At 35.0% G+C, this 15,094-nt stretch overlaps 1 protein-coding gene across 4 annotated transcripts in view; it reads right to left on the reverse strand.

Annotated features, from left to right (window-relative positions):
• Positions 1–15,094, reverse strand: part of ANKIB1 (ankyrin repeat and IBR domain containing 1) — a 410,605-nt gene that overhangs the window by 333,021 nt on the left and 62,490 nt on the right. For all 4 annotated transcript variants that reach the window (XM_061996267.1, XM_061996268.1, XM_061996266.1 and 1 more), the window contains exons 5-9: positions 10,141–10,258; positions 6,536–6,744; positions 4,404–4,492; positions 2,656–2,800; positions 901–1,067 (exon numbers count right to left, since the gene is read on the reverse strand). In XM_061996267.1, the coding sequence (XP_061852251.1) occupies positions 901–1,067; positions 2,656–2,800; positions 4,404–4,492; positions 6,536–6,744; positions 10,141–10,258 (728 nt within the window). The remainder of the gene's footprint in view (positions 1–900; positions 1,068–2,655; positions 2,801–4,403; positions 4,493–6,535; positions 6,745–10,140; positions 10,259–15,094) is intronic.

Raw genomic sequence — 15,094 nt, forward strand, 5'->3', positions numbered from 1 at the left:
TCCTTCTTCTTTAGAAATAACTAAAAGTGGAAGCATCTTTCATTAAGAGTCTTATGACTTTTGGAATCCAGCACGTTATTCAGGATCTCTTGTTCTTGGATCGTGGGTTCAAATGAAAAATTAAAAGGATTACTCAGCTCATCTGAATGTCTATGCTTTGGTTGACTAATTTTACAACAGTGAAAAGCACGTCTCATTACAATAGTCATAAACTCTCAGCCTGATAACCTCAAGAAACTAGGATAGGGCCTTGTTCTGCAATACAGAAAAATATCCCACCACTGTTTTTTATTTGTTGATGGTACTTTTGACCTTTCCTTCGAAGTGCTGAAGACAAGCAATCTGAGGGATGCTTCTAAAATATTTTATGGCTTTTTACTCCTTCTGGAGCTTGCATTCATCTTTAGGACTTAACAGAAGATAATATAAAGAAAAATTGCTGAAGTGTAACAACAATTGGAGTGATTCTGCAAACAAAATAGCAATGTATGAAGCAGAAGGTACCTCAGAATCCTGTTTAAATTCCAGTTTCCTTGATGTGATTCTACCATAATTCATGAAGTGCTGAAAATTGCTAACTTTCTGTGTTACAATTCAGAATGTGCCATCCCTCTACATTCCTGCGTCTCTGCCGTCCCTTAAGAACAGAATGTCACAACATTCCATACTGCTGTTTTGCATCTAATATAGACAGTAATGAGTAAGGCAGTATTATCTTTGCTGTGTCTCCAAGTACTGAAAGATTTGTGCACACTTGGTTACTTAGTGCACGGATACAGGACAGTACAGTCACATACCTTCTTGTATAAATGCTTGGATCTAAGTGGGAGTTTTAAACTAATGCCTGCAGTACCAGTGACTATGAGTTTAAATACCTGTACGTAAGATTCTAGTACTAACCAGCAGAAAAGATGTCCTTTTCCACAGTCTACAGCAGGGGCTTTTAGCATAGGGAAGCTAAGTGTATCTGATCCAGCTGAAGTCGATCCTTGTCTTGTTAGCCTTACTGCTCTTTCACAGCCTGGTATAGGACACCATTTAATAGCAGGGTTATTTTCAACAAAGGCCTGGAAAGAAAAAAAGGAAAACAATTTACCACATAAGATCAGATTTGAACATTGACAGAAAAAAAAATCTGTATTAATAATCTACCTTTGAAGGAACAATGCCAAAATGAATAAGGCCAGTCTTGTAGCTACTTTAACAGGCTTTTAAAAAATTATAAAAAAAGAGGTAATTTAATCTTGCCCTTAAATGTTGGAGGTTTTTTAAATAACAACAGTACTCCACACTTATGCTAAGGTGCAAATGACTTATATTCCATACAAAATGCAAGTGTGTGCAAGTCATGTCCTTTGTATATGGCTTACTGTAAACTTCTACTATATATGCACTGGCAATAAACTCATTAATAGAACAGACTCTTGTAGTTGTAAAGATCTATAATCTTATTGATTAAACAAAAAATCCTACAATATATTTCACCCACAATAAACTTGAAATCAGAACTAGACTAACTCAGGAATTTACCTCCAATCTTTTCCTGTTAATGTAGCAGGTCTTCTTTTGTTAAATTTATATCTAATAAATGAGAAGGAAAAGGAAATTTCGCTTCAAGCCTATGCTTGATCACCAGCCACTCGAAATATGAAGATGTAAAAGATTAATCAGACTTGGAAATTTAATTTGCATCCTACTCTGTAATCATGTACTTACCATACAGAGAAAGTATTGTAAATGAAAAAATATTTCTCTACTTTCTTTTGCCCTGTCACCACTGATAAAGTAACAAATTATCTCAAAGACTAGTTCTTTACTACACTATAATAAAAGAGGTGAAGACAAGGGGTAATAGGATGAAACTGGAACACAAAAAATTCCATTCAAACATAAGAAAAAACTATTTCACTGTGAGGGTGATGGAGCAGTGGAACAGGCTGCCCAGGGAGGTTGTGGAGTCTCCATCCTTGGAGGTCTTCAAGACCCGCCTGGACACATTCCTATGCGACCTGATCTAGGTAGACCTGCAGATTGGACTAGATGATCTCTAAAGGTGCATTCCAACCCCTACCATTGTATTATTCTGTGATTTTATGAGTTGCAATGATGAAAACAAACAATCAAATAGGAAAATCAAATCCAGGTTTTCCTACTTCTCTTCCTATATATAGCAATCATATCATTCACTGAATGGAAAAAAAAATTAAGTAATGCACTTGTACTACTAAATTTTACAATGGAAACAGGTACTATCTGTGATTGTAAAAGGCCTGTTGGTAATAAAAAGAATCCAAAAACTCTGAAAAATTTAAGACTGCCAATACAAACAAGCCTGGCTGATTAAAAGCTTCCTGTAACCTGTTACGAACATTAGTTTAATCAACAAACCTTATTATTACTGCATTAGATTACACATTATGGAAGTATTGTACTTCTGCTTAAGGAATAAATACAATGGTCTTTCTTTTTTCTCAGTGGTATAGCAAACTGATATTATGGCATATATTACAGCCAATAATTCAGTGTACATATTAATTTATTAATTTTCATTTGGAAAATTACAGATTGTATTGCAGCATTTCACTTGGAAGCTGGAAGTTATTTTTTATAAAATGAAATATATTTCAAAAGTATAAGAATAGTTTGATAATTTACCTTAATGTCAAACTGAAGATATCTTTTGTCCATCTCCTTGGAAACCACACTTTCTATGATGTCTACAGGCACAAGCTGGAAACAATCATATGCTGGGCAAAAAATGTTGTGAGCTTCACCTTCCTGAATTTTCAGATTCAAAAATCTGTCAGAATTTTGTCAGTCAGTATTTGTGAAAAAAAAAGAGTAAAAATTAAAAGGCTGCTGAATACTTTATACCTCACAGATTTCACATTAATCAATTTTTAATCAAAGAATAGAAAGTATTACTCTCTGCTCAAAAGGGATACAGATTTGATGAACAGCATAATTACAGAAGAATAAAAGAATACTATTGTGGTTCAAAAGTGAGCACCACCACTTACGCTTAGCCCCATGTTTGTGGTTTTCATCCTTGCCATTTATCAGAGACAGCTATGCAATGTTTAATTAAACTGAGTTTTGCTTCTAACTTGAATCAGAAATGGATCACATACATGTAATTAATCTAGGAAATAATTAATTTGATATGCAATTAATTTTTACAGCTGTGCTAGACAAAATAGGTTTGCTCTTGGAAACAAGTTTTTAAATCATGACCTTTATAGTCCCCAAGCCCCAGAATGCAAGAGCTCAGAAATCCATTGAAAGCTGGACTTTAACTAACAGTGTGCAAGGTTGCTTAGTTTAGAAGCTGTAACATATTTATTAATGACATCAAAGATGATCATCGTCTGATCTAACTTGAGTGATCTAAGGGACAAGCAGCTACTCTTTGTTAGTTACTTGGGATCCTTTAATAGTTAAGGTAGGAAGACTTGGCAATTCATTCTGTCCTAGATTCATAACTTCATGTGTCTTAGGAAGATACATCCCACTCTAGATGTGCCACTGCAAACACTTGCTTGACCTTGACCCTGACCCGTGGCTCTGAGTGCATGCTCAAAACGCAGTGCTCATAGCCTGGCATCTAAATTAGAAGCACCATGTCAAGCCAGTGATGTCTTGGTAACTTCTACATCGCTGAATAACAATTTGCAAGACAACAGAAGCATGATCATTAATTTTCTTGCCACTGAAAAGAACTTCCTTCTAAAAGTTCATATGGATGAAAAAGTGCTTTTCATCAACATAGGAGTACTGGGTTCATATAAATTGGGTTGATCTGCAGTAGGACTAGCTGTGCTGATATAACACCGTCACACAACACTATAGTGGCACAGTTCAAGTAGTATGGAGATGAATATAAAGACACTAAATTATTTATACTAGCATGACTATTCTGATTTTAAAAAAATGATGTAGTAACAAGAGCATTACACTAACAAAACGTGAAGCTAAATCTACTTCTCAGTTATTAATCCTCAACATTAGAAAGCGTTTTAATTGTTTTTCTGTCTGGAAATGGAAATGCCTGAGTTTAATGTGCTATATTAAGAGATGGAATTAAGCATGTGATTAATTTAGAAAGTGTAAACCCCAATGCCACCAACACCATACACACACTGAGGAAATCAAAAGTAGGCACATCTACACACAGGCTTGAATTTGCTTAAGAGTTCTGCTGAATCACGACCAAAACAAACAGCATATAAGCCTAAAACAGATGATGGCCACTTTGACAATAGGAATATTTGATATGGTCAAATCAGCAACAGTTTGAAACCCAAACAGTACTTAAACATTAGCTGTTTATGGTCTCTGTCCTTTCTTCTTCAAAATGGCAAGTATGATAGTTTCTCAAACAACAGAAAAGTACATATACTCACGCTTCCCAACATGCTCTGCAGAAGTCATGTCCACAAGGCATATCCACTGGGTCTTCAAAAACCGAAATATTACACATACAAATGTCACACTGTAGATGGAAAAAATACTTCTGATTAAGAAATAGCTTAAAAGCCTTCTTATTGTTAGCAGGACACGGTCCATTGGAAAATCTCAGCACGAATTTAAAGAAGTGCTCAGAAGAGAAAAAAATCAATCAAAAAAAAATTAAACTATAGAAATAGAAACGGGAAAGATTAGGTGTATCTGTTCCTCTCTTTCCCTATCCAAACTGAACATTTGGGGGTGCCTTCTGTCACATCTGCTAGCTCAGTAAGTGCTTCATCCTGCAGAGTGCTGGCACCTTGGAGTTAAAAGTTCTAGGAACAAAAAGGACCTGAATTTTTCATCAGCCTCACAGGCAGCCAGAAATCAAGTTTGGAAATGACAGAAGCTACAGAAAATGTTTGCCACCTCAAAAAGTGGGTCCAAATCAAGGCAGAGAAATTTGGTTGTATAACAGCTATTTTAAGTAATAATCTACATAAACATAAAAAAAATACTTTGAGGCATTTGATCAAAATAAAGACTAAGCTAAGCTACAAATATTCCAACAGAAGATACCACTGCTGAATATTACACAACTAGGTATGATATAAAAAATAACACTGAATATTGAGACCTTTACTCTGAAAATATTTAAAGCTAAGGGATGAAACTACTCATTGTTTGTGGTTAGGCATGAAACTAAATATTCACGTTCTTCAGGAGCACAAACAGATTGGAACAAAAATTTCATGAAAATTTACTTCAACTTCCAGTACATTAAATATTATACACACGTAGAACATTTTCCAAAAGTTAGCGTATGTCACTTTTTAAAAGCACTTGTTTTCTATTTTGTTGAAAATGTAACTTAAAAATAAAGAATTTAATGAAGCAAAGTTCAAAACCCGACATGCAGAATGTTTACTGGAACAGTTTTAATTATAAGACAGGATGGAAATACAAAATCTGAAAAGTAGTTTTAAAGTTTGAGGTTTTATTTTTTCTATTACTTTCAGTATTCATTTTCCTGCCAAAATGAGACTTTAGAAAATAAGTATTATTTCATTAAAAAAATTTTGAAAATATGATTTTGATAACTCTTGATAAGATTTTAAAATTAACAGGAATACTAAATGTATAACTCTGAATTTGGATTTAGACACACTAGATGTAGAATGGCAATTGCTATCCAAACCTGCACGCCTGGCTTATTGACTATCAATGAAAAACAAAACCACAATGTAAAACTGAAGACAAGTATCTTTCATTATGCCTTTTAGTTAGGAAATATGGTCTGACAAAATTCAACTGCTAATAATAAATAAATGTATGATAACATTATTCCTTCTATATAGCTTCATTTTCAGCATTTTACAATTAAAGAAATAAAAGATCTATATGCAGGAATGCAAAATCATAATTTTAATATGAGATCTAGGGATGATCTAAACGCAAGAGTGCATATAATATTCTAGAAAAATGCCTAGGTCATGGAGCAAAAGTTTTATAATGCTGCAGCTGCGGATTATTATAAAGAGAACTCTGTCTTCCAAAAGAACCACAGTGATTTTAATGAAAGGAGCTTTCATATTGCAAATTCGCAATAGCCTTGTAAAATGCTTGAAGCAGCCCACACATAGAAAAAGTAATTATAAGCTTACAGTACACCAGTGGACTGCCATTTCAAAATGCAAACAAAGAAAATTTTGTTTTCTAAAGAAAAAAATTTTCAAAAGGCAGGGTTCACAGCACTGAGCAGATTCAGGGAAATGGATACAATGGAAGTGAACATCTTGGTAAGTATGAGAAGAGAAGCTCAAAAGAGCTGGCTAAAATGCTACTTTCTGCATGACAGCCAAGGTGAAAACAGACTGCTTTATATTATCCAGGTGCTTAATCATGTTACTATATTGAATATTTAAGGTGTCAACTCTGTTCACCACTTTTGGAAAGAGAAATGCTTTATGCCTTTACAAATGCATTTTCACAATGAGATGACAGCGGATCTCTCCTGTCCCCATAGGTGTGCTATCTTTAGAAAGAAGCTCTTTTGCCCTGCTAGTTTCCGGTCTATTTATAAACTTACCACTGCTGTCTCAAGGTCTCCTGGTGAGGGGCTGATTTCATCAGGGGAAGTTACAGAGGAGCGAGTAGTGCGTGGAGTTCGTGGGGAAGGGAGCGTATCCCAAGCGTTGTACCCACTTGGAGGGGGAGTTGGCATCTGAACCCCTGACCGCTGGCAGCAGTTCTCCGGATTAGACATCCATGCTTCAAGTAACTTCTCCCTGTCCCAGTCTTTAATAAATATATAGATACACGAAATGATGCAGCTGACAATGCTTATAATACCTTTTGTAATTGCCCTCTCAAAAGAATATATAAACCCTAAGCTAGAAAATTTAGAAATAAATAAATATGACAGAATGTAAGTGAATGGAACTTTAAACATAAACTTTATAGAACACACAGGTAATACATAATGCAATGTAATTATGTTGATAATTGCATTGCAAGCTGCTTCTTTCCTTGTAATATCAGTCTTAAATAAACTTGTTTTTTATTATTTGTTTATGGGAGTTGTAGTAGCTAGGAAACTCAATCAGAGACCAGAACTGCAGTGACTTGCAAAGACATATCAAAATGTAACAGCCTTCACACCACAGAATTTTCAGCATTTTCCCTTTCTATGGAAAATGGAATTGTTCAGTATGGATTCACCTTTATCTATAGTGGGATTTTTTAAGAGGAAGCCAAGTGCTACAAAAAAAGGAAGAAGATACAACTGAATTAAAAACAGATTTGCAACCTAATGGGTTAGCAATTTTTATATAAGCATGTAAGAGTGATGAAATAAAAGAAAAAATCCACCTGACAGTGAAAAAAGGTCATATATTCTTACATCTTTATCCTACAATTGCTACCAAATGCTTTGCTTTTATTCATAACTAACAATGCTCATTTATACATACAAAAAACCTAGTTAAACTAAATAAAATATTTCTTAATAACTGTTTGAAACGTTTTCTGTTTCTGATTCCCAAGAGTAATACTACTAAAGATCTCTTAAAAACAGTGATTTTTTTTTCCTATTAAAAATACTTAAAAGTTCTAATTCTAATGATTCTATGATTCTATGAAATTCCTACAGGGATTTGAATCTAAACTGATCAACACTATGCATAGATCAGCTGAACTAGAATCTCAGAAGAGAAATTTCCCAATTTTTCCTATCACTTTAAACAAATACTTCGAAGTGTTAGGGTTTGTTGTTTTTTTAATGTTAGGGAGTCCCACTGGAAACTTATTATTGACCAAAATATCTGTGTTGTTTTTGTTGAATTTTATGTTTTATAAGAAAAAGATAAATAGTATTTCCATCCTGTATTAACGCTGGGAAAAAAAAAAAGACGTGTTCTAAGCACAGAACTTAGTCAATATTGTACTTGTCAAATAAAGACTGCTATCATATTAAAATCTGTTCCCCCCTAATATTAAAAAAAGTCTTTGAGCTGGAGAATGTCTACTGATGAGGTGTTTACTTACCTAAGATAAACATATAATACGTTAATTTACTTTGTTTAAAGACTTCAGAATACATCAAAAATTATAAATTTTATTAACATTTTTCAAATTACTCTGAGCTTTCAGAGGGGAGCTGACTGATGCTAAGAAACAGATAAAATTTGCTAAAAGTTTTCTTGAGGTCCTCTTTTGTTTGTACTCTATCTTAAAAATTACCTAGGATTAAGACATAGTACTAAAATGGATTCCACTGTGTTCTAATTACAAGTTTCATTAAAATATGACATAGTTATATTTGATGAATTGCATTTCTTTTATCCTGAAGTCAACCTCTGTGTAATGAATTAGAAGATAATCAGACAAATGTTGAAAAAACACTTGTAGGAAAACTACAGTTATTTATTTCCATGACTACCATAATAACACTTTTAACTTGACTACAACTCAACATATGTCTGTCTCTTAATTAAAAATAAAAAGAAGAAAAGTATGCTTTTAACTCTTACATCCTGTGTCAGTAAATTGATACAGCTGTACAAGAAAGCAAAGTTTGTTGGATTAAATATTACATTCAAAACTATTCAAAACAGTACATAAGAATTACCTTTCCAAGATTCTAAAATATGTTTTTCATACATGATGTTTTAATGAAGATTTCACATTATTCTTTTATAAAATTTAAGACTAAATGCAAAAACGTTACAGTTTGTCATTTCACAGTTCCCAAATGACTAAGCTTTTGTAAATAGTTCAGTTATTCCCATTACAAGGATGAACCAATTCTACATCTTCATTTCAAAGAAAATAAATTGTTTGACTTCTTTCCAGTGTATGACTATAGCTACAGGCAAAACAGTTGACTTTCTCATGACTTGCAAATTGTCTGTGCTTCTTTCTTTGCACTGGCCTATTGCATTAAGTTACTTCTACATCACTTAGGCAACATCAGTAGAATGACCTTTCCAACACAGACTGATTCAAAATATCTGCACAGGTTACAGAATCTGCCTACCCACTTATTCAAATATTTAGTAATATTTAACCTAATGGGTGTATTCTGAGAATCAGAGATAGCATTCAAATATTGTATATACTAGAAATACATTATAAGAACTGAAGAAATAATCAACATTAAAAAAATATACGCAAAGACTGTGCCTTTGCATCAGACCAGTACAAGTTCATGATTAATTAATTCTATGTTAAATGAAATACAAATACCAACTACTGAAAAAATGTAAAAGAGATGAGTTTCAGGTAACATCCCTCTTCATGAAAGTCTGTCAAATGTCGTCTGTTTAACAGAATGTTTTCCTTTTTCGCTTTTCCCTCCTTTTATTTTCAGAAGGAGTCCAGAAAAATAACAGGTTATGAAAGCTTAATCCAGCAATATGATGATGATCATGCAAACCATTAACTGCCTGAGTAGTTCCTCTGACATACAGTAACAATCCAGGTGCTTCAGTAAGCATAAGTTTTGAATCACTCAATCAAAGCCTAAAGCTTCCAGTGAGTTTCAGAGATATTTTGTCTGGAGCAAACACAGAGAATTCAGTATATCCCCATTCTTACAACCCCAGTTTAAATTATACAAGAAGATCACAGATTGATTTCAGTGAAATTAGTTACAGATACACACATGGAAAAGGATACCCTGCATTCAAAGATTAGCTATAAAAATCCTTCAAAGGATGTACGTTCATATGCCTCAAACCCCAAGACAACTTCCAGTCATTTATTACAATGGCCAGACTGCTTTTATTACAACAACAACAAAATGGTTGTGTTTTATACAGAAATATATAGTGGCAGAGAACCAATGGTCTGACAAAAATAGGTACAATGCATTTGACTTTTCTGACATATAAAACCATGGAAGTTCTACCTCCGTGTCTCTCACTAAAATAGAAAAACTCTGCTTCTCCACACTGCTTAAAACATCTTCCATTAAAATTTCTAGTTTTAATCCCTTTCCTATCAGCTTCCCTGTCTGCCTCAAAAGTTTTTGACACACTGCAGCTGTACTTCTTTCTGAAGCACTATGTGAACTGTTTCCCGGTATTTGATTAACCATTACGTTTCTTCAGTCGGAAACAAAAAACAAAATGTACAACTGCAATTTTTATTTTGCTGAAAACACTTTCTTTAGTTTTTAAGGTTTTGGATTACCGTGTGCCCGAAGTAGAGCTTCTGCAGTAAAGAGTGGGGCTTGGAGCATGTCAGCGGATTCCACAATTAGCATATCCTTAAGCCTTCGCAGGTCCTGAAGTCTTAGCCCTTCATATGGCTTTGAGAAGAAAAAGACAATTTATGTCTAGTAGTATTTTCTAGTTACTGTCTAATGCCGTACTAAAATGAAAACATTCAAAGCATTGTTACTGTTCATCATCTCAACTATGAGGTAATAGGTGACAAAATTTATCCACTGTGCAGATCAATGACCAGGCAAAGATACATGGAAACACTGTTGTTTTGCAATATTTATAGTACAAACTTTGTACATTTCTAAACCTAAAAGACAGTATATCTCTAGAGTTTTCAGTTACAGTTGGAGGCCAAGTTCAACTAGTTTAACATTGACTCTATCTCTCAAAAAAAGCTACAATTTAACAGTATCCACCTGAATTTTTTGAATTGACTAAACCTTAGATATTGTGGAATGAGTATGAGATGCATGACAAGATTTAAACTAAGGATTTCAGGGGAGAGCAAAAGGAAAGCTTAACATATAGTGCATATAGATTCTCTGACACTAACTTTATACACGGGTTGAGATCTATTGACTTTGAGTTGATCTGGAGTAGGATGTGAAAAGAATCAGGTATGGGTCTTGAGGTAATATTCACCCTCACAGAAGTGGAGAAGACAGTCATGAACAGGACAGATGAGACATGATCTAGGTGAACCTGCTTCTGCAGGGGGGTTGGATCTCTAAAGGTCCCTTCCAATCCCTATGATTCTATGATTCTATGTAGTTGTAGGTTCATAGAAATACAGAATGGTTGAGGCTAGAAGAGACCCATAGATGTCCCTTGGTCCAACTCTCTTTCTCAAGCAGGATCACCTACAGCCAGCTGCCTAGGACCATGTCCAGACAGCTTTTGATATCTCCAAGGCTGGCCATCCATTGTATGTGACGATGTCAATACTCTTTTTGAGAAACAATGGCCAACTGATACATAGATGGAGTAGATCATCCAGCTGCCTCCTTGGTCTGGAGTTCCACTCCCTTATTAAAGTGTTAAAAAGAGTTCAAATTCGAAAAAGATAATAACTTTAGGATTCTGAATTAGGTCCAGTCAAGATATTAGAGATGCATATACATGTTTTGCGGACTTCTTTTTAAGAAAAGAAGAACATGACAGCAAATAATAAATTTATCGGTGTTGAACAGGGAATATACCTGTAGAAAAACAAATGGGAGTATATGCACAGAGCATGGATACAGTGAGAGTACGTAAAAAAAATTATTCTAACATGCACTGGTTTTATCTATATCAAGGATAGCTAACAAAAGATTTAAAGTATTTGACATAAAATTGATATGTGCTCAAGACTAACTAGGAACCTGGCCACCAAGTAGTTATGGCCTTCACCAATTTGAAGAAGAAAGGAAACAGAGTGGCAGTGATAAAAGATAACCACAGTTAAGACTATGCATCGTTTATTATTTATTACTTACATTTTGATTTTAGGTATGTTAAAAGATTTTTATTACAGCTGATGATGCTCAGAGACCTCTTTTAATACTCATTTATGGAGGAGCTCTTTATTGACATAGGCTGTGAAAAAGACATTGTTCAATATTGGCATAATTTATGGTGATTTTGGAAGATGCTATTTGAGTTATTATTTTAATGTATTGGTGAGCTTATCACTCCAGATTGGTGATCAATGGCACAGAATTGAGTTGGAGGCCTGTGGCCAGTGGAGTTCCACAGGGATCAGTTCTGGGGCCAGTCTTGTTCAACATCTTCATCAATGACCTGGATGAGGGGACAGAGTGTACCCTCAGCAAGTTCCCTGATCACAACAAACTGGGAGGACTGGCTGATTCCCCAGAAGGCTGTGCTGCCATTCAGCGGGATCTTAACTAGCTTGAGAATTGGGCAGAGAGGAACCTCATGACGTTCAACAAGGACAAGTGCAGAGTTCTGCATCTGGGAAGGAACAACCCCATGCACCAGTACAGGCTGGGGCTCGAACTGCTGGAGAGCAGCTCTGCAGAGAGAGACCTGGGAGTCCTGATTGATAATAAACCAAACATGAGTCAGCAATGTGCCCTTATGGCCAAGAAGGCCAATGGCATCTGGGCATGCATCAAGGACAGTGTGGCCAGCAGGTCAAGGGAGGTTCTTCTCCCCCTCTACTCTGCCCCGGTGGGGCCTCATCTGGAGTCCTGTGTCCAGTTCTGGCCTCAGCTCAAGAGCGACAGAGAGAATTTCTGGAAAGAGTCCAGTGCAGGGCCACCAAAATGATCAGGGGAATGGAGCATCTTTCATACAAGGAAAGACTGTGTGAATTGGGGCTGTTTAGTCTAGAAAAGAGGAGACTGAGGGGGGACCTTATTAACATTTATAAATACCTAAAGGGTGGATGTCAGGAGGCTGGGACATCCCTTTTTTCTATTGTATCTAGCAACAAGAAAAGGGGTAATGGGATGAAGCCGGAACACAAAAAGTTCCATTTAAATATAAGAAAAACTATTTCACTGTGAGGGTGACAGAGCAGTGGAAGAGGCTGCCCAGAGGGGCTGTGGGGTCTCCTTCCTTGGAGGTCTTCAAGACCTGCCTCAACATATTCCTATGCGACCTGATCTAGGTGAATCTGCTTCTGCGGGGGGGGTTGAACTAGATGATCTTTAAAGGTCCCTTCCAACCCTACCATTCTATAATTTCAACACTTTTGTATGCTCAAAAAGCTCTTCTTTTTAATTATATTCTTCTCAATTTTTTACCACTAATATTTAGATATCATAAATTATATAACTGTTTTTCTCCTAAAAGTACTTTTTAGATGTAAGCTGATAATTTTAACAGTTCATTTCAAACCATTATTATTTTCTTCACTTAAATAGACCTAAAATCAACATGGGCAGAGTAATTCTTTGCTACAGTGATGATTATATAATTAAATTATGCCAAATATACATCACATAAATATCCTTCTCTATAGGTAGATGGAGTTCTATAGTTAAGAACTTATATATCTAAAAAATTATTTATACTGCATTTAAACTCTTTTAAGTACAGTCACTACATGTACATATCTTAACTATCTGTAAAGATCTATGTATACATCTTAACTACCTGTAGTCCCTTTCTCTCCTTCTAAAGCATACTCTATCAGTAAAGTACATATTAATCATTTTAGATAATTCTTAGTTAACTTAATGTTTATATATTCTTTTGAGGGTGCTATTTCACAATGTATTTCCCTGAGTCTGAATGAGGGCCAAAGCTGTTCTGGGTTATCTGCTGGAAAGTACTGTGCATTCCTAGGTAATTATTATGTAAGTTTAGAATGTTGCATAATGTAGTAGAAAGGAAGGTGTCGGTTATCTTCCAGGGATAGCACCAGGAGAAATATAGTCCTCTACTAGAATAAAGAGTAAATGAAAAAACTACATAAAAGGAGTTTAAAAAAATCAGTTACAGTCGTATTATTTAGTGTAACATAAATTAGACTTAAAAGACAAATATAAAATTAGATGGTCTATAACAGATTTTTTTTTGAGATTGTTGATCAACAAAATAATAGAAAATAATGAAGACAAACAAGGTAATCCAAAATATTCTCCTGGATTCTCTTCTAATATCCTTTCCACTTCCCACATGTAGATGGATCTTCTTTTGCTACAACTAACTAGTGTTGAGAGTCACATTTTGTAAGCCATTCTTAAAATATGTAGTGTTTCCATTTTATATGGGGAAATATAGATTATGTGGGTGTTGATATATTGTTTTCCTTCTAAATGGTATTTTGTGGAAATGCAACAATCGTGTTCATGTTTCAAAAGTATTAGGGCCTATTTGCTATATAATCTTTAACTGTAGTCTCTAATTTGATCACTAAATATGTTTGAGGCATACTAAAGCCAAAGTAAAACAGAAATATTGCTTTAAATATATGCTTCAGGGAGCACTGCAGTAAAATGAGACTTTAAAAGGCTGTGTAACTGTAATGGATTTTATTCAGAAACCCTTGTGGAAGGAGTAAACTCAACTGCTGGAAGATGGATAGCTCTTTGCTGTTGGGCTCTCAAACTGGAAATGTGGGTGTGCTCAGCGATCTGTATTTCTTGGTCGTTTGAGAGCCATTGTAATCAAGGAAAAGTATGTGCAAGTTATTTTTTTCACTATTATAAGCATTTCCATTCTAAACATGAGCACTGACATAATTCCTTGGTAATATTTCTGTCTGAACACAACACAAACTGGTTCTCAACTTCAGAAACCAAGCTTTGTTATGACTCTGAATAAACACACTTAATTCAATGATACTGCACTACAAAAACCTTTTGCTCTGTATGTAAAAGGGGATTATTTTCTGCTGTAAACATGGCAGGTCTGGAACAGGAGTTATTGGGTACTATTGTTCCAGATACTACTCTGTGTGTCATAAACATTGGAGTTAAGCCCATTTGGCTACTTCAACTTGGAAGAAATCCCTATTCGTTGTTCCCAAATGTTTCATCTTTTCATTTAACCTTCAATCAAGAGATGAAATGAATTTAGAAATGTATTCCTTGGTGTTCCAAAGTTTTAAATTTTTTTTTTTTGGTGTGTTTTGCAAAGATGTTAAAGGGCAATCTAAATACTTGTTAAACTATTATTTTGTACACTTGCTTCCCTCGGTGTTTAATCTTTTTTTAAAATGAAATTAAGAACAGAGTAGAGGACAATCACTGAGAGGCAATTTTGGTGAAGGATCTGGGGAAAGCTTTAGGATCACTTCTTATGCCCCATTAAGATAACAGCTAGAGGAATGAGCATAGCCAGTGGTAAGGGCAGCTTTCAGTGCCTATCCAAACATTTGTCTGCAGACCTGGAGGATGTAGTTGTTTGTATTACAGTTCAGTGCTAGTCCTTCTAAAGCTGAGTTTGGTTTTTTTTTTTTTCAT

The sequence above is a fragment of the Colius striatus genome, chromosome 5 (assembly GCF_028858725.1).
Source record: "Colius striatus isolate bColStr4 chromosome 5, bColStr4.1.hap1, whole genome shotgun sequence".
NCBI classification, from domain to species: domain Eukaryota; kingdom Metazoa; phylum Chordata; class Aves; order Coliiformes; family Coliidae; genus Colius; species Colius striatus.